The following is a 27,340-nucleotide window of genomic DNA, read 5'->3' as shown; positions in this document are numbered from 1 at the left end:
AAAAGATACTTGTTGTAAAATAAAAATAGAATCTTTTAAGAATATTTCTTTTTAGAGGTAAAAATAGAGGAATACATTGGAGAGAAACACATTTCTATTTTAGAGATCCTCTATTTTAGAGATAAAAATAGAGAAATACATTGGAGATGGTCTAAGAGAAACTTTATATATAAACGTGAACACATTTTCATAATCTTGAACGGAAAACAATATATGAATTAGAAGATGATTCAGGGATTTAAAAGCGTTGGAGCTTGGTTTTCCCACTTTGGTAAACTCAAGCTATTTGGGGATTCAAAGACCACCCTTTAAACTATTTTTTGAAACTCTACACGATCGGGTATATGCAGCACGTAACATAGATGCATAAATATCTTGGCAATAGGGTAAGACTTAAATATGTTCTCTATGAAGTTTCAAAATGGTTCGTAGGAAGTAAAACATGTATTTCTCTAAATAGTATCAACAGTGCCTGCAAAATGGAATAAATGGCAATGCTCCAAAATGAAATAAAGATACATTTTTAGGCCAACAGCTTCCACCGTTCAAATCATCACCTAAACCACCGTTGCCGCCCTGATAAAACCAAGACACACAATGTTACTTTTATGTACAGAAGAGCGGTATCCAACGTAGTTACAAAATTACATCGACAACAAAGTCATAGACTCGAAGACGCTGACGCTCGTCGAAGATGCGTGAGATTGTGAAAGTCTGATGCTTCAAAGTGTAACTGAAACTGGTCGGGCTGAGCTGGAATGTGTATGTCTTGCTAACAATGTCGGTAATAAACAGGGAACTGAATATCATCTGGGTTCGAAACACCTCCAGCCTATAAGACAGAGTATAAAATCAGCTTCGTCAATCTCATCAGCAACGCTTAACTCCACACGGTATCAAAATTCAAGCTTTCTAAAATCAATAAAATAAACAGAAACAAAATAATCTTACATTAACAAACAAAAACAGAAACAACAAACAAAACCAAAATCATCATACATCATTAAAAAAAAAAAATTAAGCCAATCATCTAAAACGACACCTTGAATAAACCAAAACAAAAGCTGAATAAAGAGTTTCTAGTGTTTATAACATTTATCTCAAAACGTATCTGTCCCAATGCAGTGTTGCAGAATGGCCCAAGGACGGATTGAGTACTGCAAATAGAATTAAAATCGATTTGTTAATTAACTAATGACTCGATATAATAGACTGAAAACAAATCATCAATGAATTACTCACCCACAAATCTCAGCAAGATCACCAAGTTTCTCATAACTCAAAGAATAGTAAAAATACAATCTTGAAGTGATCACATCAAGGGTTCTCTTGTTTAAGCTGTTGAGGCGACCAATTGGTAGCTGAAAAGCAAGCTTTGGCCTAAAGGAGAAAAAAACAAAACGCTTTGGAACTAAGACGACATGAAGATTAATAAACGAAGTATGTCAACGAAGCCCCACTGAAATAAAGAAGTAACGTCTTACTTTTTCTGATCGGTCCGGAAAAGAAAGACAATGAAATAGTAATAGATCTTGATCTCAGCAGGAAAGTGATTTAAAGAACAACAGCCAGCCAGCCTCAGCGAGGAGAATCAATGAGTTTACCATTCTACGGAAAAAAAAAGAGAGTTTCAAGTGATATTAGGATTTGTGAGAATGATGCTCAAGCCTTACCTTTTAATAACTGGAGCTCCACCGCCTTGGAGAGAGGTAAAATGCATTTAATGAGTAATCATGGTTGAAGTGGGGCTAAGGAATAAATAAGGTCTTCAATGGCGTTGAATCAATGAATCCCGTAACGGTCCTTAGGAGAAGAATCTGAGACAAAACGACACGAACGGAGCTAGCTAAAGAGATTCCTCATGAAGTCCAGAAACTCCATTGTCAGTCCACCTAATTACAGAAAGAACGAAAAATATGATATGAACCCTAGAAATTTGAAGATCACCATGGTTGAAGAAAGAGCTCGACAACCGTTCTTAGCGTTAATTTCATGACATGATGCCAGCGCAACACTCAACACGCAAATAATCAATTCAGATACTCAAAATAAAACATGAAGCCCAATTATGAAGAATAAGTAGAAAGAAACGTAAAGGCCCAATAGAAAATAAGTATAAAGCAACAAATGATTAAATGATACGGTGAGTTTCGGTGAGAGGGACAGGTGTCAACGGGACATGAGGCGACTTTCTGACCTGGATGACGATGTGGCGCAACCTGGAGAGAGTAACTCAACTTTATATAAATAGATTGTTAATTTTAATACGAAAGAGCAGTTAATATATCGGAGAAGTCAAAGCATTTTCTGAATAAGATAAAAAGTCTCGGACGATGTCATATATGTTATTGACCACTACTTCAGAGCTTCCTGATTTACAAAAAAAAAATTACTGTATCAGGAAAGCTTTGTGGGTTGAGACCCTGCTGCGCATTGATCCTTTATTACCAACATTCTCTTATCATTTTTCTTTCTTTTTTTTTTTTGATAAAGGGCTTCATTTTTCTTTCTTAACAGACTGACAAATCGATCTGATTTGATAACATGGGAAGCATATAGCTTCTAGAATATATGTGGACCGATAAATGGCCTACATCGAGTTATTCGATTTTACTATGAAGATTAATTTTCAAATTAACGAGTAAGACAAATATACATGATTTAGTTTAGTGGTTTATCCTAATATGCTATCTACCAGATCCAAACGTGCATGATGCATATGTTGACCAAAAAGAATCCAATTAATTAATGAGTAGTAATCTTAAGTTTATCCAATACAAAAAGTTATCGTTTTACAAGTTTATTGTGGTGATTCGTAGGATTTAGTATTTACTCACATGTTTACCTACGAAAGGCTCATTGCTTAACTGTACGTTTGTAACATATATGCATCGATCGTTCTTTCTTGTTTTCCATACTTGGTCACCACGACATGTCAAGAGTACAATGCAGATCAGGCCAAAAGAAAAAAATTGTAGTCAAAAGAGATTTACTTTGTGTCGACAGTAGTCCAGTGTATTATCTCCCAAAAGTGCGTAACTGTTAAATCATCCCTCTTATCTCACCCTAATTGTTCTATGTTCAATGTATTGTCAATAAATACAATTCCTCCAAATCCAGAAATAAGGATCCGTTTTTTTTTCTCTGGCTGCTACAACAATATTTTTTCCAGTTAATTAATGATAGGTTTTGTCCGAATTGTCTTTTGCTTGGTGTGATATAGTTTGGTGCTGAGAAAAACCTTCGTGCGAAGGACCACACGCATGCATCTATCCACAATGTCGACAAAACAACATATATGTCACAAAATGTTATCTCTTTAATTGATTCTTTGGTTTACCGTTGGAGATGTCCAATATATGAATCGTCTGTCACAAATATATTGAAGGTGCCGGTTACTTAACTCCAATATAGGAACTTAGCTCATTGTATAACAAATGCAACGCTTTTAGGCCCATATTTTATCATCAATATCCGAGGCCCCATTTATATAAAATAAGTTGGTTCACTATAAATCGAAGAAGGAAATCTCTCATTTGAGAAGGGATCCACATTTTATTCAAAGGACTTGCTAGCTCTCGTTAGTACTATTTGCATCATGTGCTATATTAATTGTCTTTTATGCAGTGGCTTTGTCGATGCTGATATTGGAGGTCCTTGAAGATTGAAGTATATGAGATTACATATGATATCGTATATTTGAGTTCAGTCTTTACCATTTTAATATTTAATGTAACCGTGACTATTAATATAAACCATAATTGGTATAAGAAACAAGCAGGGTTGGTGGTGTGATTACTTTTAGGATTTCACAATTTTTGACTAGTATTTCCGTACAAAGACAACCACAACAAAGCCCCAACAAATATAAATTAATGATTTTTGTATTATCAAAATAAATAAGTTGTTTAATTTATCGTTAGCTGTAAAGTCTAAAGTGTCTTTTTCATCTCGATGCTTATCTTAATCATATCAACTTTATCATTTACGACAAAGTTTAGCATCGAAGAGAATGAAATTTATGTAAAACAATTTACAGAAATATTTCGTAGTAGTTGGACAGCGTGATAATCGACGTGATTCACACTATCGCATATCATTATAACTATAAGGTAATCGTAACTATATCGAAACTAAAACTTTATAAGATGTTTATTTTAATATTTTAGATGGGACAATGGATTGGACGGTACTTGCTATATCTATCTAATTAAAACAGAAACATTCTGTTGGACCTAACATTTATTTTGTAAGTTTTAAATTAAATACATCTTTATACTTTATAGTTAAATATACATTTAATCACTAATGTTCCTTTCTTTATACTAATATTCATGTTTCCAAATAATATACTTATTTCTTTATACTACTATCAGTGTTTCCAAACCATATATTTATTTCTATATACTACTATTAATGTTTTCAAACAATATATTTTTATACTACCATCAATGTTTCCAAATAATACAATAATTAATCTTATTTATTTTATATCTATCATTTTTTCTTTAAAATTTTGTAGAAACGTCATAATTTCATAAATTGCAAAATAGTGAACTTTAAAATTTCGATTATAAGATTACAAATTATGAAACTATTACAATTTAAATCCAATTAGATTACATATCGGTCATCCATCAGTTCAATCGGTTAGTCTCGGGTTTTAGTGATTTTTTAATATGAATATTTTAAAAACATAAATTGAATTGTTAGATTTCCGGATTAACCGGTATAATCACAATCGGGTTGAATTTAAAAATACTGATTTAAATGAAAAAAATATTTTAAATACACACTCTTAAAAAATTACCAAAATATTTGTTAAATTATTAGTGAAATTTTTCATCGTAAAATATCCCGCGCTTCAAAAGCGCGGGTCAAAATCTAGTGTTCTTTAAACCTCATATAAGAAGGGTTTTTTTTTGAACTTCATATAAGAAAGTTAGCTGGATATAGTTTACAAATTTCAGTTTGCAACTCAAATTTTCTAAATAAATGCATCTATCATTTTGTGTCTAAAATAAGATAGATTTTAGAGCTGTTTTCATATTTTTGAAAATTTGTGTAGCAAACTAAAGTTTGTTATGAAAATTTGTGTAGCAAACTAAAATTTGTTATGAAAATCTGTGTAGCAAACTGAAATTTGTAAACTGACGATTATTGTTATATGATTTGGCATATACATTATCACAAATAAAGTTATTTTTATATCACAATAAAAATGAAGTTTTTTCATATGAACATATTATTGTTATTTTATTTTAAAAACTGACATTCCACGAATGCTTTTTTTTTTGTCAACTGGTCACTTTTGGACCTTTTTAATCCTCAAACTGAGGTAAGTAGGGGTCGAACCCCCGACGTCAGGACCCGAAGGCAGAGCTCAGCAGCCACTAGGCTACGAACAACCCGACACATTCCACGAATGCTAATGTTAAAGTTTTACAAGTCAAGTGCGATACAATCATCCTATAATTTTGGAAGCCTACCAATCAAGCATACAACCATTTCATATATTGATTTGGATAACTTAATAAGACAACTTTTACCAAGGAAAAACTTAGTAGGACAACGTTAATCATCCATCTTTTTGCCAAAGAATAAATTTAAATTATTTTCAAATTTGTGCTAGCATTTTTACTTAATTTTGTATCAGTTAAGTTTTATCCATATTTTGGGAAAACACTATATCAAATTTTTAATTGTCAGTCTTTTAAAAACTCTTGGATCATCTTCAATTTTCATTTTTAAAAATCAAATATATATATATATATATGGTGATTAGTTGTAACAATAAAGTTATAGACATCCAAATTTTAATTTAGAAATGTATACTAGATTTTGACCATCACTTTAATATCGCTGAATAACATTTTAGGTTAAATTTTCAATTTAAAAATTACTAATATTTTTTTGTCCAAGTTTTAATTTTTGAGTTTTGACATCTATAACTGAGAGTAATTTATTTTGACGTCTCAGAGTGGTGGGCATTCAAGTTTTAGATTCATGTTGGTTAGGGTTATTAAATTTTCAAATTACTAGGTTTGGGGTGTTAAGACCCGTTAGGAACCACCGGATCAGATCGATTCAGGTAATTTTGGGTTCGAGTCAGGTTTTTACTTTTTTTCATGAAACATGAAATCAACCAAATTAGAATAGTTTGGATCTAATTCAGGTTTAAAACTAAAATCTCAAAAAATCGCACAAAACCTAAGTTAATCCGTAAAACTAAAAGAACCAGACAATTCATGTAATTTCATAAAACCAGAAGTCAACCAAATTAGAATAGTTTAGGTTTAAAGCCAAAATCTTGAAAAAAATCACACAAAACCTGAGTTAAATCCGTAAAACTAAAGAATCAAATAATTCACATAATTTGAAGCTGTGGATAATTTATTTATAAAGTATATTATATATATAATTAATATTTTATTATGTTTTAAATATTCGGATATCCTTTTGCCTTTCGATTTGGTTTTAGTTTTTTTTTGGATTTAAAAAATAAAATAATTTATGTTCGGGGTTTTGGATATTTATAATTTGGTGATTATAATAGATTTTCAAAAGCTATACTATAAATTGATATTCTCTTCTTTTGAAAAATGTCTTTTGAAATTTTTCATACAAATTATAGTCCATTTATGATTTGAATTATAACATTTGTTTAACCAATGGTCTTTGAAATTAATAAAACTATTTATAAAATTAAAGTATCTTGTAATTAGTATTCAAATTAAAATAAGTATAAATTTTATCGAATTCTAAATTAATATTTTTTATAAAAAAGTATCAAAATGATATTGTTTGCAAAACATAATAGTAAAAAACTAAAATATTTATCTCATAGATCTTCTTTGACATAAAGATTGGTATCTTAGGAAAAATGTATTTTAAAGTAAAGATGGGTAGATATCTTAAGAAAATGTAGTTCAACCTAACATTTTTTATTGAGAAAAAAAAAGAAAGAGAGAGATGAAGCATTTGTTTACCCGTCTGGACTTTGGACCACGCTCTGTGCGTCTTGCAACTGCCTTTGCCTACAGCTTTCATGAGATAGTTATGTTCATATGTAAGAACTTTTTTTTTTTTGATCAAAAAAAGTGTACAAATAAAGAACAACTGAAGGAAAAGTGTACAAATAAAGCAAAAAAAAAAAAGGAAAGAAAAAGAATCTGATTTTCTTTTGTCTTCCAATTCCAACAAAGCTCAAACGAACCACCTCTCTCCTCATTTACACGAGTTTAATGTTTATTTGATTAACTTATTATGTTAGAGGTACAGAGATGATACCAATGAAAAGGCTACACGAAAAAAGAACACACACAAAACCAACCAAATAAAAAACATTACTATACATATATCTTTCTTTTTCTAAGGTTTTCTTTATATTTTCCATTTATGTATTGCTCTTTTTGATTCTCTACTTGAGGAAATGATGAACATCATCAGCCATCTTGAAGCAGACTGCTCTGAGTTTGTTGAAGTTGATCCTTCTGGAAGATATGGAAGAGTAAATCTATCTTTCTTTGTCATCTCTAAATCTCAATAAATAAATTTATCTTTCTTGTTTTGCTAAGGTTGTAGTGTGTTGTTGTTGTTGTTTTTTTATTTTTTTTTGCCAACTGTGTTCTTGTTATTGCAGTACAATGAAGTTCTTGGTAAAGGATCTTCAAAGACCGTGTAAGAATCCAATCTCTTTCAATCTTAAAATCTTGTTCCTATTTTACACAATATAGGAAAGTAATCCACTTGGCTTAACCACTTTAGTTTCTGCATAAACCAAAAGGCATCTTGATCATAGATATAAATAAAAAGAAACTGGCTGTAATGATTCTGAAATAGACAAATTATTTTTGTGGTTCTGTTATTTTAATTTGCAGTTACAGAGGATTTGATGAGTATGAAGGTATAGAAGTAGCATGGAACCAAGTAAAGCTCTATGATTTCTTGCAGAGTCCTCAGGAACTGGAGAGGCTCTACTGTGAGATACATCTCCTCAAAACACTAAAACACAAGAGCATCATGAAGTTCTACACTTCTTGGGTCGACACCGATAATCGAAAAATTAACTTCATCACTGAAATGTTCACTTCTGGTACCCTAAGACAGTAAGTGATGTTCTCTTAATTACTAAATCATAAACATCTACCATGAAAAGAAGTTGTTACTGGTTATTTGGTGAATATACAGGTATAGGCTAAAGCACAAGAGAGTAAACATAAGAGCAGTGAAGCATTGGTGTAGACAGATCTTAAGAGGCTTAGACTATCTTCATACCCATGACCCTCCTGTGATCCACAGAGATCTCAAGTGTGACAACATTTTCGTTAATGGGAACCAAGGAGAAGTAAAGATTGGAGATCTTGGTCTTGCTGCCATGTTACAAAACTCTCACGCTGCTCATTGTGTTGGTATGCAATATGTTCTCTGCTTTTAACTTGCTGAGTTCATAATTAGATTGTTGATGCTGAAAGTCTTGCCCTCTTAGGGACACCAGAGTTCATGGCTCCTGAAGTCTATGAAGAAGAATACAACGAACTAGTCGATATTTACTCGTTTGGAATGTGCGTTTTGGAAATGGTAACGTTTGATTACCCTTATAGTGAGTGTACTCACCCTGCTCAGATCTACAAGAGAGTTATATCGGTGAGAATCATCAGGCTTCTTCTATTACAAGCTTTTGTTTTGAGTTTTGTGAGTGTTAAACTCTGTTTCTCAGGGCAAGAAACCAGACTCATTAGACAAGGTGAAGGACAGAGAGGTTAGAGGCTTTATAGAGAAGTGCTTGGCCAGTGCATCCCTCAGACTCTCAGCTCGTGAACTACTAGACGACCAGTTTCTTTGTATAGACAACCACAATGATCAAAACCAATGGGCTTATTACAATGGAGATGAGATTGTTGAGTCACACGGAATAGAGATCTTTGAGTTTCAAAACGATGATGATCATGAAGAAACAGAAGAGTATGATAACAAGTTTGACAATGTCCACATAAGCATTAAAGGTAAGAGAAGAGACAATGGTGATGGACTGTTCCTGAGACTCAGAATCGCCGAGAAGGAAGGTTTGTGACCAGACAACCTTTGTTAGGTTCTAGAAGAAGCTCCATGTTTCAGACCATAATAACAAGTTTCCTCTTATATGCAGGGCTTGTGAGAAACATATACTTCCCGTTTGACATAGAAAGCGACACAGCAATTAGCGTTGCAAGGGAGATGGTGGAAGAGCTGGAGATGGACGACCGCGATGTGACAAAGATAGCCAACATGATCGATGGAGAGATTGCTTCTCTGGTTCCTGATTGGAGATCAGGCCTAGGGGTTGAGAGCAGCTTTTGCAGCTGCGCCTCGAACCGTTCAGACATAGACTTCAACGTGAGACAGTGTTGTAGAAACATTTGTGGAGAGAAGCATGGACGGTTTGAGGAGATCACTTTGGGAGTAAACAACTCTGACGAAGAAGAGTTGTTTTCTTGTATGTCAAGTAACTAACTACAACATACATGTATGTTGTTAATAACGAGCTTTGGGAAAAGCTTTACTCCCATGGAAAAATGACATTTTCGCTGTCTTTTGTTAATATGTGTAGAATTATTTGCAGTAATGTTGACAAACCAAAAATATCACAGTAGTTATTTAACTATAGCTCATTAAACCCGTGATGGTCTTAAACTCAATTTCTGATTCTCAGTTTTGAAAAAGAAACAAAAAGACATTTTTGATTTATCATTAAAAATTATAATATTTGTTGAAGTTCATTTAGTTTAGTGGTTTTGTTAATAGTTCACTATAATATTAATACACCAAAAATTTTAGATTTAAATCTCAGAAAATATGATGTATCAATTATGCACAGCTAATATAAAAAAATACAAAATGTCATAGAATTATTAGATATTAATGGGACCTTGTAGTTGAGTTGTAAGAAAAAAGATTTAGGATGCCAACATATTTTAAATTTGATACCACCTTTTACATGAAACTAAATCATATTGTTCATAAACATTTATATCTATTATCCATTTACATACCCAATCCGAAAATGATTTAACCGTAAGCTGCACATCTTTTTAAAGATTTTTATGTTAATAAAAATATTTATTATAGACTTTAATCTTACAATATTTTGCGTGGTGCATATAGAACATATCGACATGAATTTCTTGTAAGACATAGAATTATTGATTGTTTATCATAGAGCAGTTCTCGTTAATTTGATAACTAAATATTAAATTAGTGTTAAAAATGTAAATATATGAGATAAATAAAATTATTTATAAAATAATTTATATCTCGTTGAAATTGTAAAGTGGTATTTTTGTGTAATAAAAAAAAAATTAGAATGATACTTAAGTCTATGAAACAGAGGGAGGGAGTACCACCAATAACAATAACAAAGTCTATATAACCTCTCTTAAAATCTGGTGAGGACTTGAAAAAAAAGCAAATCTGATATACAGTATTATAAAATTAGGTGAAGACAGCATATATAAGTGTTTAGGCCCAATGGACTTATAGCCAAAGAAACTGGCCCATCAATCAGTAACCAGTAAGAAAATAAACCCTAAAAACGTGAAAGTGAGAGCCATATATAAACCAGCTAGGGTTTTCAACTGCTTCTTCTCTTTCGTCAAAGGCTGCAGCGACGTCGATTTTCACAACCGGAGAGCTCAATCTGATCTCTGAGGAATCGAAGCAGCAGCCATGGCGGAGAAAGCAGTCACAATCAGGACAAGGAAGTTCATGACCAACAGGCTTCTATCCAGGAAGCAGTTTGTGAGTTTCAATCCTTCCTCTTGTCACTATGAAATGATGATAAGGAGATAGAGAATCTTAGGTTCAGCAGATTCATAAGAGGATCTGTCTTAGGAAGTAGTGTCTTATTCACTGATTAGTGACTGTGGCTTGTGAATATGTTGTAGGTTATTGATGTTCTTCACCCAGGAAGAGCTAATGTCTCAAAGGTATGATCTTTACGACATCATTGTCGTGTCTATTACCTATCTAGTGTAAGATTCTGATTGTTTGATTGAAATGTTTTTATTTTGAAGGCTGAGCTCAAGGAGAAGTTGGCAAGGATGTACGAGGTTAAGGACCCAAATGCAATCTTTGTTTTCAAATTCAGAACCCACTTTGGAGGTGGTAAATCTTCTGGGTTCGGTTTGATCTACGACAATGTCGAGAGTGCAAAGAAGTTCGAGCCCAAGTACAGGCTGATCAGGGTAATGTCCTATTTCCCGCTCTCACCTGTTTCAAAGCAGTGTATTAAGAGTGTCTCCTATGTAGTTAAACTTTCGGTTTTTTTTTTAGTCGACCTTGGTGCTTTAATTTTGCGTGCTCTTGCTATGAAACTATGATAGTGGTGGTGTTAAAAGATGTGGCAATAAAAGAGTGGGAAGTATTAGAGTTAATGGAAGTATATAGTCTCTTTAATGCCTCATGCTAAAATGTTTCGTGTTGTGATTGACAGAACGGACTTGACACCAAGATTGAGAAATCAAGGAAACAGATTAAGGAGAGGAAGAACAGGGCCAAGAAAATCCGTGGTGTTAAGAAGGTGAGAGACCAACCACTAACTCTAATAACCTCCATTTGCAGTTGTTTGTGTTTTTTTTTTTTTGCGCCTTTTTTTTAAATTAATTAAATGGTTTTCGTGTGTGTAGACCAAGGCTGGTGACCCCAAGAAGAAGTGAGGAGTTGTTGAAGAGCGCAGCGCAGGATCGTTATGGGTTTTGTTCTGCATCATCCCTTATTTATGGTCATCTTTGCTTCTCATTGTCACACTCGTTCTTGTTTCTTCGTTTGGATTATGCTTTGAGCGTTAGAGAACCATATGCTAAGATTTTGTTGAATACATTTTATTTTAAACATCTTTTCTCTTTGAAATCCTTTGGCAACGACGCCAGTCTGATTTGGGCCATAGGAGCGTGCAGTAATATTTGTTTACATCGGATAAATGTTGATGTTAAGTTCCATTGCGTTTTTGTGCCTTCATTTTCAACATAGTACTGAATTCCAGCTAAATATATACGATCTTACAAGATGAAAGCACCAAGTAATTCTACTAACTTTAACTGTCACCAGCTCGAATGTTACTACATACATGACCAAAAATAAGGTGACACCATTGTTGTGAGCCTGCAACAATTATGATTTAGCATCTTCACAGAAGAATTTTGAATCTCATGATGTAGTATGACTTAGTTTAGTGTCAGTCTAAGGGCAAGTAAGTGCTTCTGCTTCAAACGTTTTTTTTTGTTTTGGTCAAAGCTTCAAACGGGTTTGAAATAGGTACTTGAAAGCAAAGAAGCAACTTCTGCTTTCTAACAGTTGTTTCATGTATCGCCGAAAGAGCGAAATAAAAATATTTGAAAATTTATCATTGCTTTTCTTTCATAGGATTCTTCTTATTTCTATACTAATTTATTAAGCTTAAATTTGGTCGTGTTAAATACGTTAGGATTGTTGACCCCAAAATGTTTATAATCTGATAGAAAATGACGCAACTTCATTCCCTATTCTTGCCTCTTCTTTTTCTTTTTATAAAGTTCCTTTTGTTTTGTAGACTTGGAAGATTAGTTGGTAATGGTATACATTATGTTCGGTACGGAAAAAAAGTTATGTTAAATATTTTGATAAAAAATGTTGTTAACAAAAAATTAAATATTTGTTTAGGCACTTTCTTTATAAAGTCCATTATCTATTCTAAAAGGTAGGCGTGGGCATTCGGAGTCCCAATCGGGTTTCGGTTTTATCCAATCGGGTTTCGGTTTTTCGGGTTTATCAAAATTAGCCCCATTCGGATTATTTAAAAGTTCGGTTCGGGACCGGTTCGGATTCTATCAGGTTCGGGTCGGGGTTAGTAAATCTTCAAAGAACCGGTACAATCCAATGTACTTTCGGGTTCGGGTCCCAATCGGTTCTTCGGTTTAAAAATATCTGATTTATACCTACTTTGTAACCAAAACATAAATAAAATTGGTTTGTTTTGGTTTCGAATACCTAATTTGTACATTTTTGTAACCAAAACATAAATAAAATGGATTTAAAAACAAGAAAGAAACATCAATCATGATCATTCAAAATAAAACGAAAAGGAAATCATAAAACGAAAACTACGACCTGATGAAATAAGAAACATTTTTTACTGAAAACAAAATCTAAGTCTAAATCTAAATATTTCAAAATTTAACAGCAACTTTTAATCATCAATCTTCATGTATTAAAACCATCAACCTTTATGTAATAGATAAATATTTCAGATGTTCAATATATCTTAATATATTTTGAATACGTATTATGAATTGAGATTATGTTTGGTGTAGATCTTTTTGGGATTTTGAATATTTCGGATCCTATCGGATATCCATTTAAATTCGGGTTCGGTTCGGGTAATACCCATAACCCGAAATACCAAAAAACAAGATCCATTCGGTATTTATGTCGGGTTCGGATCGGTTCGGATTCATTTTTATCGGATCGGGTTCGGTTTGGATTTTCGGGTTCGGTTTATTTGCCCAGCCCTACTAAAAGGGATGCAAAAAAAAAAAGATTGGAAGATAATGGAAAGAGTTGAAGACGTATACGCGAGAATGTATATGCTTGAGATCCTGTATGATTGATTTTATTTGATTGCGTAAATATTTGATCACTGAACCAAAAAAAATATGTTGCTCCTTTATTTGTTTAGTGAAACGTGTTCTTATAAATTTCGAGGAAAGTTATTTTCCACTATCCGTATTTGACATATTCCATGGTAACGTATAATAGTTTCTTTTACCCCCAAAAAACGTATAACAGTTTCTTTAATTGTAGTTCGATTATTATCTGCCCGGAAAAGAGAAAGAAATTCACCTACTAGAAAAGTTAAATTATTTATTTTTAATATTTATTAAAAAAAGACCATCGATGCGTTTCCATGTGAAGGTCAACAAAGACGGGTGAGATGAGAATCAATACCATTTTTATATTCTGTTATTCGTTTAACTAACTCACATGTCTCATATTGTTGACGTCTTGCATCATCACTCAATTCAATAATTGGAAAGCATATGTAGTTTATAAGCTCGCATGTTAGCAACGAACATTACAAATAACTAATTACACGTATTATATCTGTTAAAAGAGAATTGTCCTTCTCTCATATACAAATTTTGGCAGTTGAATAACTTGATCATGCTTGTGAGTTTACAATATTTCTGTTGAGGTCAAACAAAGAGTAAAGGCTAGACTGAAAAAAGCCTAACGAAAACTGAGCTGAACCGGATTGATGAATCCTGAACATGTACGGAATCACGGCTAATTATGTTGCAGATACATTGTATGGAAGATGAAACTTAGAGCATCTTTAATGGGATAAGTGAGGGGATATAGTTTAGGTGTAAAAAATTAATAAAATAATGTAAGAAGTGAAGTTTAGTAATATTTAGTAGTGGGATAAGTGGAAGGATATAGAACTTGTATCTTAATAATTATATAATTTAATAATGTTAAAACATATAATAATTTTAAAACATTAAAAATAATTTTTAAATTGAAAACATAAAAAAGTAATACTAAATTTTACTTGAAAATAAAAAAATACCCAAAATACAATTTCAAATTATTATGAAAAAAAAATAAAAGATATAAATGAAAAACATAAAAAGAAACAAACATATTAATTAAAGTACACAAACATTTTATTTAATGAATACAAAGTTTAAAAACCTTATTAATTTTTTGGAAGCTATCCAAATTTAATAAATACAAAGTTTTTAAAACCTTGATTAAATACATAACAGCCACTCACTGAGATCAGTTATGCAATTGGAAGAATCATACGGTAACTAAACTAATGTTACCGGTGAGATAACAACAAAATATTTTTGCATCAGTAAAGATCTTTTTACAACATGTAGTGTCTGAATCCATTTCTCGTTATTAGTTTGATTAACAAAACAGAATCAAAACAGAGTGTACTTCATCCTAAACACCACAAAACAGAATCAAAAGCTCTATCCTGATGAAATTCTTCAGCGTCATCAACATCTTCAAGCTTCAACAGGGTACTCGAAAGTGACATCCTTTCCAGTAAGTTTCCGGTACACACCCATCATAGTCTCGAGCTTGTACTCTGTGTTGTTCCTTTCCTTGGCCTCCAAATAGACCTGTGTGAAGTAATAATAATTCAAGAGCTTAGCGGATTCATTCATAGAAAGAGAATCTGATAATATTCTCGTAAAGGATATAGAGATACCTTCATGATCTTGGAACCATCAAGACGGTAACGAGTACGTTTTCCAGAGAGTAATGTGTGAAGATGGATCGAGAAAGAGAAGATATAGCTAGACAAAGAAAGAGAAAGAAACTTTACAGGCTGAGGTTTACTAGGATCTCCTCCTCCTCCTCCGGACTTAGCATGACCACCACCCGCCTATCTACCAACTGTGGTCCAAATAACAAGATTTTCAAAAACATAACCAGTATCAAAGAGTTGATGAGATTTATATTATTCAACAACAAATAGTTCCATTCTCTAGCATATATATATATATCTTATTCTAATGTTCCACCACAAAACATTCATCAAATATATATATATATATATATATATATATATATATATTTCCCAGGCTAATAGAGATGGGGAAAGTACCTGTCCGTTAAGTTGTAATAAAGCTTCGTCGGCTTCTTCTTTGGAAGAGAATTTGACATAAGCAAACTCTTTTGGTCTGCATCTGATTTTGTCCATCACAACATTCACTGAAGCAACAAAAACGGTGTAGTAGAAGACAAAAAATAAATAAATAAAGATATGTAAATAAAAAGATTAGTGTTGAGATTACTAGACTTACCACCAAGAAGACGACCATATTGAGAAAAAGCTTGTGTTAATGTTTCTTCTGTGTTTGAGAAAGAGATGCCTGCAAACAAAAACAAAACCTCCCAGATTTTTAGTGCCAGTAACACAACCAATCCCTGAAACTGACATAAAGAAGAAAGAAGAAGCTCATACGATCTGCCGCAAAACATGTAAAAGTTTCAAACTTTAAAGTGGACGTTTAAGACCATCTCTTCTAAAATCAAATTTTATCAACTAGTAAACAGAGCATTACAGAAACAATCAAATCAATGATATAATCTCAACTAATAGACAAATCCCAGAAAGAACCATTTACAAAATTCAACGGAAGTGGCAATCAGGAAAAGGGAAATCAGATTAAGCAGAGCATCGAAGAGACCTAATCAAAGATACAATGAAGAGCGAGTCACGATCTTCCTTACCATCACCATCTCCAGAAAACCCATCTCCCAATTCACAAATCTTTTGCCAAACATCAACTTCCACTGGAACAACAGACAACCTCGGCTGTCTGAACAAAACGAAATCCTTAATCCCTTTGTCTCCTTTCATCTCCTTCAAATCAACAAATCTCCTCATCTCTCCGACAGCTTTGACGTCGACCGCTCCTTCTCCTTCTCCTTCGTCATCGTCATCTTCGTACCATTCGCGAGCAACCTCCACCACACCCACGACGCACCTCGATTTCGTACCGGAGTGGTAGAAGAAGCAGAGGTCGCCTAAAGTCATGGATCTGAGATTCTTATGGGCTTGTTTGTTCTTGACCCCGTCCCTTTTGCTCACGCCGCCGAGAAAATCAAGGAAAAAGAAATATGATCGCAGGAGGAGAGATATCGATTTTGCCGGAGGAATGAAATTTTAATTCATTTTCCAAAAAACAGAATCAATGAAATTAAGCCAAGTCACCTAATAATTTCAGCAAAACACTTCTTAAAGAATACTCGAGATACACATCTTTAGTCGCTTTTTCCTTTTATTCCTTTTATTATATTGTTGTAAGATGTGTTCAAATATACCTATAAAGATGCAACGGAAATGCTAACGTGCACATGCGTCCTCATCCTAATTCGTGTATCTGAGTCATTTGACTTATCCCCGGTTCTATTATTGTCCCATTTTGCAGCTCTTTTTTTTTTAAAGAAAAAACAACCCAACTATACACAGTAGTAGATAGAACTTATAAGCTATAGTATTAAACGTAATATTTGATGCGTTTAATTTGTTACTGGTGAATGTTAACAAAAGTAGATAATGCAGTGGAAGGTTTGCAATGAATTATAATCTCGACAAAAATGAGTAAAATGAGTTTTTCTTTTATCATTTGTCCCTTTTTTTTCCCAATCTTTTGTAATCTTATGGAAACAAGGAGATATAATGGGTGGATTAATCTGAGGGTTTTATGTAATCTAATTTTGTAATTAAGGAAACGTTTGTTTTAATTAACCCAAATATTTTTTTCTTTTGTTTCCTTGCAAAGCAGATTCACTTTCCAAATCATCATCTCTATAACACACACACACACACACATCAATAGCTTTATTTTTTTGTGATCGTTCTCTATCCTCCCCCAACCCAAACCTTTTCTCTGATTTATTGGTTTGTCTATAAAAGCACGTCAGTTGGTTCTCTCCTCTTCGTCAACCTTCACCCACCACACAACACAATCGCCTCTTCTAGAATTCTCCTCCCCAGCAAAAAAAAAAAAAAAAAAATCAATTCGTCAAATTCTCATCAATAAGTCAATGGAAGAAGCTAAAGGTATAATTCATTCTCTCTCTACTCCTTGCATTATTATGCTCACGGTTCCCTGGATCGATTCGAGATCGGAGTATTAAAAATTCTCATATTCTGTATGTTGCGCAAGATTTGGAATTATACAAACTGAATCGATCGTCTTTGTTGATCAAATCTCTCCTGCGATTTTGGATTCTTTTTTACAAAGCCTGATTCATGCTCTTCCCAGATTTAGATAAGGGAATCTACAAGTCTTTTCATCGATTTTGGTCTGTAACTTTCACATGCAGGATATGTTGAATTCTTTTAACCAGAATTTTAGCCACACACACACACGTAATTAACGGATTTAATTAATTGCTCAAAGCTGTCCTCCTCTGATTCATGCCATATAGATCATTTGTGATTTGCGTATTTTTTTCAGATCTTCCTTCGATTTTTGATGATTTTTTTTTTGACTATTTGGATAGATCATTACTGTGTAGCCACTAGTTTGTTTGTGTCATCTTTTCTGGAAGCGATGTATAACTTGTATTACAAGTAATGTTTATCTCTCTCTGTAACTGACTAACTTGTACTGTGAGTAAGCTTGAGCTGTTGGTTGATCAATTTGTCAGTAAGCTTGAGCTGTTGGTTGATCTACGTAGAATGCAAGCCGCGTGTGGATTTGATTTTTCCTTTCTTTTTCCCATTTGATTAATTTGTGTAGTGGAAGCAAAAGATGGAACCATCTCCGTTGCTACTGCTTTTGCCGGTCACCAACAAGGTATATCCATCCACCTTTGATTCCTTTCCTTATAATATTCCCTCTTAAGTTCGATCACATACCTCTCTCTGTTGTTCACGTTCTTAGTTAGTTGAATATGTGTGTTTATGTTTTGTATCTACTTTTGTCTTTTTTGATCAGCTGTGCAAGACAGTGACCACAAGTTCCTAACCCAAGCTGTTGAAGAAGCTTACAAGGGTGTTGACTGTGGTGATGGTGGCCCTTTCGGTGCTGTTATTGTCCACAATAACGAGGTCGTCGCTAGCTGCCACAACATGGTTCTCAAGTACACTGACCCTACTGCACATGCCGAAGTCACTGCCATTCGAGAGGTAAACTACTATTCCCATGGATTCATAGACTTAATTTGTTGCCTTGTTTCTAACACTGATATGGTGGAACCTCGCAGGCATGCAAGAAACTTAACAAAATCGAGCTCTCGGAATGCGAGATTTACGCATCCTGTGAGCCGTGTCCCATGTGCTTCGGAGCCATCCATCTCTCCAGACTCAAGGTAAAAAAAAATATAGAAACATCTTTTCTTTATCTCTTTCCATTATCTAACTGATGAGTGAGTACACTCTGGTGAGCAGAGATTGGTATATGGAGCGAAAGCTGAAGCAGCCATAGCAATCGGGTTTGATGACTTCATAGCTGATGCTCTTAGAGGAACCGGTGTTTACCAGAAATCTAACTTGGTGATCAAGAAAGCCGACGGGAACGGAGCTGTGATTGCTGAACAAGTGTTCCAGAACACTAAGGAGAAGTTCCGTTTATACTGAAGAGTTCTTCTCCTTCTTCACCACACATCCTTCTTCTTCTCCTTATTCATGATGGCAATCAGAAGAAGAAGAAAGAAGAAATGCACTTTGCTTTTAACCAAATAAATCTCTGTTTCCGAATTGTTAATTTCAGAAAAAAAAGAAAAAAAATTCTCAATTTCAGTTGACTTGAATTGTTTTTCTTTTTCTCCATTTGAATTGAACTGGTAAATACATCATTCTGTACACTTTTTTTTATCAAATCGAATTTTCTACTTTCTGTTATATACATTTATCGTTGAATAAGCATATGAAGACGTTTTGCGAAACGCTTATATACCGAATCGCGTTTCTGTGAGCTGCGGTTGACTTTTGACATTTCAGACATGAACTAAACTGCAACAACCAAAAAAAAAACATGTGAACGAGTCTGGGACCACTTATGCCTGCAACGCAAACGCCCAAGGTCATATAATAATTCGTAAATACCGAAACTACCCTTGCTAATGCTAGTGCCGTAGAGTATCAAATCCTTGGTGAACCCAATTCCATCTGGATCTGGTTCCTTCCCTTCCTGTCCTGATTCGATCTGATCTGACCTCCTACAACCATTCCAAACCTCCCACTCTCTGTTTCTCTCTGCTCAGTGTTCGTACTTTCCTTGGAGATGCCATCGGACGAGCGTGACGCTGTTTTCTCTCTCGAATCGCCTGAGCTGGAGGAAGACGGCAGCGCCGGCGCCGGCGTCGGAGGAGGCGGAGGAGAGACTGATTCCGACGAAGAAGAAGCTGCTATGCCTGCCGAGACAAACGTCCCCGACGAAGAAGACGACGATCACGAATACGAAGATCCGAACTCTCCGTTGGTCTCCGCCACCGTGACCGTCGCTCTCCCCGCCGGATCCGCCGTACCAGTCGCCGCCATCCCCGTCGATTCCGACCCCAAATGGCACCGTACGACGACGGAGATCGTCCGTCCGAGACCACCACCGCCGATGATCGACGACTCGAGGCGTCTTTTCCAGAGGCTGTGGACCGACGAGGACGAGATAGAGCTCCTCCGCGGGTTCCTCGACTACATCCTCCCGACACGGCGCCGTTTTACGAGCAGATAAAGTCGAGGCTTCAGCTCGAGTTCAACAAGAACCAGCTCGTGGAGAAGCTCAGGAGGCTGAAGAAGAAGTATCGTAACGTGATGAGCAAGTTCAGCTCCGGTAAAGAGGTCGTCTTCAAAAGCCCTCACGATCAGACCACTTTCGATATCTCTAGGAAGATTTGGAACCAGTCCGGGAAGATCATTGGGTTCGAAGATAACAGTGCGATGGAGTTCGAGGAAACTAACAACGTTAATGGTAATGCGGCAAGTGTGGAGATTGATTCTGAGAACGTGAAAGTGAGTAGGAAACGATCACGGTCGAGGATAGGGAAGATAGATGAAGACAGACCTGTTTCTGTTTCTGATGGGCCAGTAATGCCAAATGTTAACAACCTCAACGAGAATGTGTCTTCTGCCTTTGGTGAGTTGAGTGATGGAAGGAATCTAGGAGGGTTGATAGAGGAGACGGTGAAGAGTTGTGTATCGCCCTTGATCAAAGAGATGATGAATGGTACAACGGGGATGATGATGGCTGCGGTCGGAGGATACCCAGGAGGAGGTGGTGGTGGTGCTCATGCTATGGGTGTGTTAAGCCCAATGCTGATGCCGTCGGTGAATCCTCTAGGGTTTGGTGGAGGTAATGGAGGAGGAGGAGTAGGGGACGAACGGTGGAGGAGACAGCAGATTCTTGAGTTGGAAGTGTACTCGAGGAGATTAGAGCTGGTTCAAGAGCAGATTAGAGCCACAGTTAATGAGTTAAAGACAATGCCTAGTGGAGGATGATGATGGCATAAGGAAGACTGTAGTGAGGGTTCTTGTAAGGTCTAAGTTATTAAGCAAGATGAAGAAGTGTTGTGATATGGTGGTGAGGTATAGTTAGCAAACTATAAAACTAATAATCTGAGTGCTAAATTTCTGATGTTGATGAAATCTTTCTAGTTTATTTTTTTCTTGATTGGAATCTTTTTAGTTTTGTCCATTAGGGGGTGAGTGGTAGTAGTGGGGGTTGTGTATAGCCTTTGTATTAGCCTATTAGATTATAGTTTTTGGTTCTCACTACTTCAACAAAAACAAGAACTTCTTATATAAAATAAGCAAATAATTTATGTGCGATGCTTATCTAATTAACATTTAACACGTATTTCTTGGAATTTGATATAGGTTGCAGTTGTGTTAGTGGAACTAACTCTTTGTTATATTTTATTTGATGATCATCTATAAATTTACGTGTATGTATATTGAAAAGGCTCATAATTGCCTTCGTTGTCTGCTTATACATAAGGTATTAGTAATTTAATTAGAGGCATGATCATAATGCTATGAAAACTTTTAAATTATAGTCTTTGATGTTATCTTGACATTAAACAAATGAATACGAGGTGAGATGCCATGTTCACACTACGCAACATGACACCAACTTGATGTTTATCATTTTCCACTCGCAATGCAAAATGACACAAACTACTTCTCACATCGTACATCACAGGTCCACAAGTGAAAATCGCATAAAAAAATAATTTTCAACCATATATACACATATTATTCCTGATATTATTATCAATCTGTGTATATATACAGTCTGGCATGGGATTTATAGACTCATTGGTTCATTTTACTTCTTCTTCTTCTTCTTCACTGCCTCATTGATTTTTAACTTTAAAGGTATGACTCGTTTTCAAACGTTCTTTCTGGATTATCCATAAAAAACATCATGTAGTTCTGCTCTGTTCCTGCTACTTTCAGTTAGTGTCTAGAGAATATGGAAGTACGTTGAATATTTTGAGGATCTTCTTTCAATCTTATAGAATATCTGCAGGAGTTTCAAAGAGAGACCAACATGGAAGATCGTTGTTTAATCAAGAACGATGTGACTGAAGTAAGAACTCTCTAATTTATCTTTGGTCTTTAATCAATCTGCTCTTTTCTTGAAATAAAGAACATGTCTACTAGACACAGCTCTGTTTTTCGCATTTTGTACAGTTGATCGGTAACACACCAATGGTGTATCTCAACAAAATTGCTGACGGTTGCGTGGCCCGTATTGCAGCCAAGCTTGAGACGATGGAGCCTTGCTCTAGCATAAAAGACAGAATCGCTTATAGTATGATCAAAGATGCAGAAGACAAAGGATTGATTACACCTGGAGAGGTTTGACAGAAACAAAACAACTATATAAATATAGTTTCCCTCTCCTTATATCATTAGCTCATAGATGGAATGAAATTTTGTTTTTTTTTCTTGGTTTAGAGTACATTGATTGAGCCAACAGCTGGTAACACCGGTATCGGTTTAGCGTGCATTGGTGCTGCAAGAGGCTATAAAGTGAGTATTTTGATGTCCTCGGCTATGAGCTTAGAGAGGAGAATCATTCTAAGAGCATTAGGTGCAGAGCTACATCTCACTGATAGGAGCATTGGCCTTAAAGGAATGCTGGAGAAAAGTGAAGAGATATTAAGCAAAACTCCTGGTGGTTTCGTTCCACAACAGTTTGAAAATCCTGCAAACCCTGAGGTGGGGGTTCATGTATAATATCATGCATCATTTTTCCTTCTTCTTTGGAGTCTCTCTTTTCATGACTTGTTTCTTGCAGATTCATTACCGAACCACCGGTCCGGAGATATGGAGAGATTCAGCAGGGAAAGTGGATATATTTGTTGCTGGTGTTGGAACTGGTGGAACGGTTACTGGAGTAGGGAAGTTCCTCAAGGAGATGAATAAAGACATTAAGGTGCCAAAAGCTTCAATAGTTCTTGAAAAGTATACCTGAATAAGCTTCACTAGTTCTTGAAAAGTATATCTGAATATTAAGAGTTTATATGATCTTGGATCAACAGGTTTGTGCGGTGGAACCTACAGAAAGTCCTGTACTCAGCGGAGGAGAACCAGGTGAGGCAATAAGCATAACTCTCTCTCGTCCAAGTTCTTGATTATCTTTTTTTAACAACATATAATACTTTGTTTCATGTTTTGGTAGGTCCACATTTGATCCAGGGAATTGGTGCTGGTATCATCCCAACAAATTTGGATTTAAGCATTGTTGATGAAATCATTCAAGTAAGTAGCAGAGGTTTTATCTACTTCTTGAATCGTGTAACATTCAGTCTTCTTTTTTTGATTCAGGTGGCAGGTGAGGAAGCCATTGAAACAGCCAAACTTATTGCTCTCAGAGAAGGATTGTTGGTACGTTCTTTTATCTGTTTATAAAGAATGAAACATAGGAGTTTGTGATCAGTGATAATCTGGCAGGTCGGAATCTCATCTGGAGCAACAGCAGCTGCTGCGTTAAAGGTTGCAAAGCGTCCAGAGAACGCAGGGAAACTCATTGTGGTGAGGCTCTGTGTTTGTCTCACCATAACTCCATAAGCTTTTCAGTTAAAACATAGGTCCTTGTCTGGTTTTGCAGGTGATATTTGGCAGTGGAGGAGAACGTTATTTATCGACCAAACTGTTTGATTCTGTCAGATACGAAGCAGAGAATTTGCCGATTGAATGAGAAGCTAAAGCAGATTACTATGTGATTAAAAATAACAAAGGCAACCTTTGTGATTTCGTTTAGAAATGTGTGTTCAGTGTGAAAACAACCAAAAAAATGTTAAGCATTACACAACACCCATTGGAACCTAAAAAAACCGTTTAGTTTCTTCTCTTGCCCTTGTTTTTTCTACAAGGAACGGTCGTCCAGCCATCATCGGCTATTGGTTCATCAACAGGCGTGGCTACTGGTCTCTCCTCAGAAGCATCCACCATCATGTCTGTGCTTTGATCATCATTCATGTTTGTATCCTCATCTTCATCATCATCGCTTTCCTCATCATCCTCATCGTTACCGTTTGAAACCTACAATACCACAAAAGGGTCTCTCAATTCTAACTCTTGGAATAGGACGAACCAAAACAGTGTATTAAAAATTTGAAATAACCTCACAATGTACCAAACCAAGAATACTGGATGCATAAATGGAACTAGATTATGACCCGCCCTTAAAAGGGCGGGTATATTTTTTGTTTTACATTTATATAGAAATTTTATTTTTATATTTGTGTATTTTACTCATATTTATGTTTTTATTTGTATAATATTTTTTAAATGATTAATAAGTGATTTCAATCTATTCTATGAAAATAATTGTATTAAAATAATTGGACTATACCTATATCAATATGTTATGATATTGTTTTAATATAATATATTTTTTTCTGTTTGTGAAAAATGTTATAATTGTAAATTTAGTTGTATTATATAATTTTTATATTTTAGATTACATCGAGTAATTTTATTTGTTTGTTTTTTTTGTATACTGTATCATCGATATTGAATATCATATAAAGAAATTCAACATTTATATATTTAGACTTATATATGTGTCAGATATATAAATAACAACTGTTTTGAATTAAAAGTACGAAAAATAGATAACTATGAGTTAGTATGCTATTAAAATATGATACATAAGTTATAACTATGTAACAAAATAAAATGATTGTTCAACTTCTATCTAATTTGTAATATATAACAAACTAAGAATAAAATTTGTAAGAAAATAAAATGAAAATACAAATTTAATTTAACTGATAACAAATTACTAATGAGCTTAATTTTGTGTAAATTTCAATTACTAATTTGGTAATATTAAATTGTTAAAGGTCCACTATCCGAATAGCTGAATAATGTTTTTTGTAAACCGTATATAGATATGGAAAATTAGAATGGAAAATATACCTTAACCCACTTTGCAAGGGAATCACGTGAATTTAAGTTCACAAGATATTATATGTGTAAAATATATTGGTTAGCACAAATTTAGGCAATAGTTTTGGTGCTAATTAGTGACAATATTCGATATAGAGATTTGAGGAACTAATTTATCGACATATAGAAGGTCTCGAGACTTTGGATAGTTTCTATACATTAAATTTTCAAATTAAAATTGATTCATCTGCAAGTCAAGGGAAAAGAACGAATGAATGATTTTGGAAACAAATAATTTGATTTAGTAATGGCTAGGTACTAAAAAAGGAAATACCCATGTGCATTTTAGTTTCTCAATCTTATAATTATAATAATAAAGATTCGTCGTTGATTATAGCATGGAGGGACTAAGTAATTAGATTTGTATAGTTGGTTTGAATTTAATACAAAATAAATATATATGTATGAATATATTGATTGGGTTACAAAAATAACTTAGTCCATTGATCCCTCCATTGATATGTTTCATGACTCGATTGGAGAACAAAAATAACTAAATTAAACCTTCCATTAATCTATATAGAAGTGCCATCTGTTATAAGTGAGGAAGAGAAGAAAATAAAAATTTCTGGTTCATATTAAAAGAAAGTTTGCTTGTTACATTTATTTATATCAATGAGAGCATAAAGTTATGTATATCCCATGAGAGAAAAAAATTAATGTAAATCAATGAGTAGACTAAACATTTGAAAGTGACGAACATTTATGGATATCATTGATACCGACTGTATGAGAGTAATGTCACACTGATTTTCTGAAGTAAATATAGCCGAATTTTTAGTTAAAATACGAATTAGGAAAATTCATTAATTAAACAGGAAAAAGAGAAAGTAATTTAACAAAAAAGAAATTCATTATTAATTATTTCAATGGCATTCCATTGTAAATATTGTGCAAATCTAAGGGGTATTTCTTATTTGTACTTCAGTTTTAATAGTTTAAGATTAGATTCTAAGAAGACAAACCTTGACAACAGTAGAACTAGTAGCCCTCAGTTTCTCAAGCCTCTGGTAGTTACCTTCTAGGCATTCGTAACTAGTAGCGTCTCTGTCACCTTTCAGTTGCATCATCACCAAGCAAAACAAGAAATTTAGCATTTGTAAAATACATTTTTTTAGCATTTTTCAGTTGTAGTGGATGAACGCAGGAAGCTGAAAACTCTAGTTTAAGACCCAAACGAATTGATCGACTAAATTAAACCGGATAGTATTTATTACAAAACCGAACCAAATGTTAAAGCAAGTTTATACATGTACATGTATGTCAGCTTTTTATTGGCTAAAAATTAAGAAGGAAAGTTGAGAAGAGAGGAGAGAAAGTCGAGGAGAACCTTCCCCTTTCTTGTTGTTGTGTTAAAGCAAAGCCACAAGATTGAATGGCTCCTGCAGAAACTGAATAAAGTTCCAAAAACATTACAAATATATTTATTGCTTGGGACAAAAGAAAAGACCCCAAAAAAATAAATAGAAAGAAATGAGCGAAGACCAGGTAGAGAAACCTACAACCAATGACGTAAAAGAAGAGGCCAACAAGATTTCACCAACGCAGGGAGGCGTTGACGCGGCGGATGACAAAGATAAAGGTGTTGTCACCGAGGCCTCTGGTGGACAGGTTCAGATATTATCTATCCCCCCCATTAATTATAAAATATATCAAACTACCAAACACATAAACCTTAAATTTGTAGGCGGAGGGAGAAGTAAACCAGAAAAATGGGGTGGCAAATCCTCCGGCATCGGAAGGAACCATTACGATAGGAGAGGCTCTAGAGGCGGCTGTTCTTACAGCAGGGAATAAACCGGTGGAGTGGAGTGACGCAGCCGCTATACAAGCGGCTGAGGTTAGAGCCACGGGACGGACCAACATCATGCCCGGGGGTGTTGCCGCTTCTGCTCAATCAGCTGCCACTCTTAACGCTCGAGCTAACTCCGATGAAGAAAAGACTACGCTAGCCGATGTTCTCACTGTGAGTCAAATGCTAGAATCCCAATTGCTTGATGAATTGGGTATAGTTTCTAACGATAGTTCCTTTTTGGGGACACAATTGGTTTTGAAAGGGAGCGAGAAGTAAATTACCGTCAGACAAACCAGCAACGAGGAAAGATGCGGAAGGAGTTACAGGAGCTGAGATGAGGAACGATCCCCATCTCACTACTTACCCAACCGGAGTGGCCGCCTCTGTTGCTGCAGCTGCTCGGATTAATCAATCCAAGTGATACCATTCTTCTTTCTTGGAACCTTATTGAGAAGCCAAGCATATAAACTAACTTATATTTGTTTGTATATATATATTGATGTACATAAGATTTTCAAGCCTTTTTTACTGTACCTATTTGAAACAGACGTCAGCTACATTATAGTTCAATGAATAACCAAGAAGATCAAAATGAA

At 34.7% G+C, this 27,340-nt stretch overlaps 7 protein-coding genes and 1 long non-coding RNA gene across 12 annotated transcripts; 6 read left to right on the top strand and 2 right to left on the bottom strand.

Annotated features, from left to right (window-relative positions):
* Positions 1–380: 380 nt before the first annotated feature.
* On the bottom strand, positions 381–2,150 carry LOC130510463 (uncharacterized). The gene is made up of 5 exons (XR_008944121.1): positions 1,674–2,150; positions 1,485–1,608; positions 1,243–1,380; positions 649–1,157; positions 381–576 (listed from the first exon to the last, which is right to left on the bottom strand). It is a non-coding gene; the product is annotated as an uncharacterized LOC130510463 (long non-coding RNA).
* A 4,993-nt stretch (positions 2,151–7,143) lies between these two features.
* LOC108855816 (probable serine/threonine-protein kinase WNK9) lies at positions 7,144–9,640 on the top strand. Of its 2 annotated transcripts, none has more exons than XM_018629727.2 (7): positions 7,144–7,510; positions 7,643–7,680; positions 7,881–8,108; positions 8,191–8,411; positions 8,498–8,646; positions 8,720–9,065; positions 9,149–9,640. In XM_018629727.2, the coding sequence occupies exons 1-7, from the start codon at positions 7,433–7,435 to the stop codon at positions 9,490–9,492; spliced, it is 1,404 nt and encodes a 467-aa protein (XP_018485229.1). In that variant the 5' UTR covers positions 7,144–7,432; the 3' UTR covers positions 9,493–9,640. The 2 variants fall into 2 exon arrangements, with proteins under 2 accessions (XP_018485229.1, XP_018485228.1); XM_018629726.2 differs by having other exon boundaries at positions 7,150–7,510; positions 8,489–8,646.
* Positions 9,641–10,599: 959 nt separating this feature from the next.
* LOC108854357 (40S ribosomal protein S24-1) lies at positions 10,600–11,886 on the top strand. The gene is made up of 5 exons (XM_018627899.2): positions 10,600–10,776; positions 10,923–10,964; positions 11,052–11,222; positions 11,471–11,557; positions 11,664–11,886. The coding sequence occupies exons 1-5, from the start codon at positions 10,705–10,707 to the stop codon at positions 11,691–11,693; spliced, it is 402 nt and encodes a 133-aa protein (XP_018483401.1). The 5' UTR covers positions 10,600–10,704; the 3' UTR covers positions 11,694–11,886.
* A 2,965-nt stretch (positions 11,887–14,851) lies between these two features.
* On the bottom strand, positions 14,852–16,854 carry LOC108807999 (multiple RNA-binding domain-containing protein 1-like). Of its 2 annotated transcripts, none has more exons than XR_008944355.1 (5): positions 16,267–16,850; positions 15,837–15,905; positions 15,638–15,744; positions 15,239–15,426; positions 14,852–15,149 (listed from the first exon to the last, which is right to left on the bottom strand). XR_008944355.1 is itself a non-coding variant. In XM_018580208.2 (5 exons), the coding sequence occupies exons 1-5, from the start codon at positions 16,571–16,573 to the stop codon at positions 15,095–15,097; spliced, it is 609 nt and encodes a 202-aa protein (XP_018435710.2). In that variant the 5' UTR covers positions 16,574–16,854; the 3' UTR covers positions 14,852–15,094. The 2 variants fall into 2 exon arrangements, 1 of the variants encoding a protein (XP_018435710.2); XM_018580208.2 differs by having other exon boundaries at positions 15,356–15,426; positions 16,267–16,854.
* A 59-nt stretch (positions 16,855–16,913) lies between these two features.
* On the top strand, positions 16,914–19,390 carry LOC108837905 (guanosine deaminase). The gene is made up of 5 exons (XM_018610904.2): positions 16,914–17,602; positions 18,288–18,344; positions 18,486–18,676; positions 18,754–18,858; positions 18,938–19,390. Exons 1-5 carry the CDS (start codon positions 17,587–17,589, stop codon positions 19,124–19,126), a joined length of 558 nt encoding a protein of 185 aa, XP_018466406.1. The 5' UTR covers positions 16,914–17,586; the 3' UTR covers positions 19,127–19,390.
* Positions 19,391–19,611: 221 nt separating this feature from the next.
* On the top strand, positions 19,612–21,313 carry LOC108834943 (probable transcription factor At5g28040). Its single transcript, XM_018608257.2, is given in 2 exon segments — positions 19,612–20,178; positions 20,181–21,313. Coding segments are annotated over 2 exon segments (1,209 nt in total). The 5' UTR covers positions 19,612–19,772; the 3' UTR covers positions 20,984–21,313.
* Positions 21,314–21,754: 441 nt separating this feature from the next.
* Positions 21,755–23,844, top strand: LOC108834941 (bifunctional L-3-cyanoalanine synthase/cysteine synthase D2-like). 3 transcript variants are annotated; one of them, XM_057007163.1, is made up of 10 exons: positions 21,755–21,862; positions 22,006–22,076; positions 22,181–22,348; positions 22,448–22,711; positions 22,791–22,928; positions 23,035–23,086; positions 23,175–23,254; positions 23,321–23,380; positions 23,472–23,527; positions 23,604–23,844. In XM_057007163.1, the coding sequence occupies exons 2-9, from the start codon at positions 22,038–22,040 to the stop codon at positions 23,484–23,486; spliced, it is 816 nt and encodes a 271-aa protein (XP_056863143.1). In that variant the 5' UTR covers positions 21,755–21,862; positions 22,006–22,037; the 3' UTR covers positions 23,487–23,527; positions 23,604–23,844. The 3 variants fall into 3 exon arrangements, with proteins under 3 accessions (XP_056863143.1, XP_056863141.1, XP_056863142.1); XM_057007161.1 differs by having other exon boundaries at positions 21,756–21,862; positions 23,447–23,527; XM_057007162.1 differs by having other exon boundaries at positions 21,767–21,862; positions 22,017–22,076; positions 23,447–23,527.
* Positions 23,845–26,351: 2,507 nt separating this feature from the next.
* LOC108854356 (late embryogenesis abundant protein 47) lies at positions 26,352–27,321 on the top strand. Its single transcript, XM_018627898.2, has 3 exons — positions 26,352–26,560; positions 26,637–26,915; positions 27,007–27,321. Exons 1-3 carry the CDS (start codon positions 26,423–26,425, stop codon positions 27,163–27,165), a joined length of 576 nt encoding a protein of 191 aa, XP_018483400.1. The 5' UTR covers positions 26,352–26,422; the 3' UTR covers positions 27,166–27,321.
* The last annotated feature ends 19 nt before the right edge of the window (positions 27,322–27,340 follow it).

The sequence above is a fragment of the Raphanus sativus genome, chromosome 4, assembly GCF_000801105.2.
Source record: "Raphanus sativus cultivar WK10039 chromosome 4, ASM80110v3, whole genome shotgun sequence".
Lineage (NCBI taxonomy): Eukaryota > Viridiplantae > Streptophyta > Magnoliopsida > Brassicales > Brassicaceae > Raphanus > Raphanus sativus.
Note: the sequence above shows the minus strand (reverse complement) of the source record. Positions and strands in the feature narration are given on the sequence as shown.

Coding starts and splice junctions, on each gene's coding strand:
- LOC108855816 (XM_018629726.2), top strand. CDS start 7,433: ATGATGAACATCATCAGCCATCTTGAAGCAGACTGCTCTGAGTTTGTT. Junction 7,681..7,880: donor AAAGGATCTTCAAAGACCGT/GTAAGAATCCAA, acceptor TTTAATTTGCAG/TTACAGAGGATTTGATGAGT. Junction 8,109..8,190: donor ACTTCTGGTACCCTAAGACA/GTAAGTGATGTT, acceptor GTGAATATACAG/GTATAGGCTAAAGCACAAGA.
- LOC108854357 (XM_018627899.2), top strand. CDS start 10,705: ATGGCGGAGAAAGCAGTCACAATCAGGACAAGGAAGTTCATGACCAAC. Junction 10,965..11,051: donor GAAGAGCTAATGTCTCAAAG/GTATGATCTTTA, acceptor TTTATTTTGAAG/GCTGAGCTCAAGGAGAAGTT. Junction 11,223..11,470: donor CCAAGTACAGGCTGATCAGG/GTAATGTCCTAT, acceptor TGTGATTGACAG/AACGGACTTGACACCAAGAT.
- LOC108807999 (XM_018580208.2), bottom strand. CDS start 16,573: ATGACTTTAGGCGACCTCTGCTTCTTCTACCACTCCGGTACGAAATCG. Junction 15,427..15,637: donor TATTACAACTTAACGGACAG/GTACTTTCCCCA, acceptor TTTGGACCACAG/TTGGTAGATAGGCGGGTGGT. Junction 15,150..15,355: donor ATCCTAGTAAACCTCAGCCT/GTAAAGTTTCTT, acceptor TACTTCACACAG/GTCTATTTGGAGGCCAAGGA.
- LOC108837905 (XM_018610904.2), top strand. Junction 18,677..18,753: donor AAGTCACTGCCATTCGAGAG/GTAAACTACTAT, acceptor GGAACCTCGCAG/GCATGCAAGAAACTTAACAA. Junction 18,859..18,937: donor TCCATCTCTCCAGACTCAAG/GTAAAAAAAAAT, acceptor TCTGGTGAGCAG/AGATTGGTATATGGAGCGAA.
- LOC108834941 (XM_057007161.1), top strand. CDS start 22,038: ATGGAAGATCGTTGTTTAATCAAGAACGATGTGACTGAA. Junction 22,077..22,180: donor TCAAGAACGATGTGACTGAA/GTAAGAACTCTC, acceptor CATTTTGTACAG/TTGATCGGTAACACACCAAT. Junction 22,349..22,447: donor GATTGATTACACCTGGAGAG/GTTTGACAGAAA, acceptor TTCTTGGTTTAG/AGTACATTGATTGAGCCAAC.
- LOC108854356 (XM_018627898.2), top strand. CDS start 26,423: ATGAGCGAAGACCAGGTAGAGAAACCTACAACCAATGACGTAAAAGAA. Junction 26,561..26,636: donor CCGAGGCCTCTGGTGGACAG/GTTCAGATATTA, acceptor TTAAATTTGTAG/GCGGAGGGAGAAGTAAACCA. Junction 26,916..27,006: donor CGCTAGCCGATGTTCTCACT/GTGAGTCAAATG, acceptor TGGTTTTGAAAG/GGAGCGAGAAGTAAATTACC.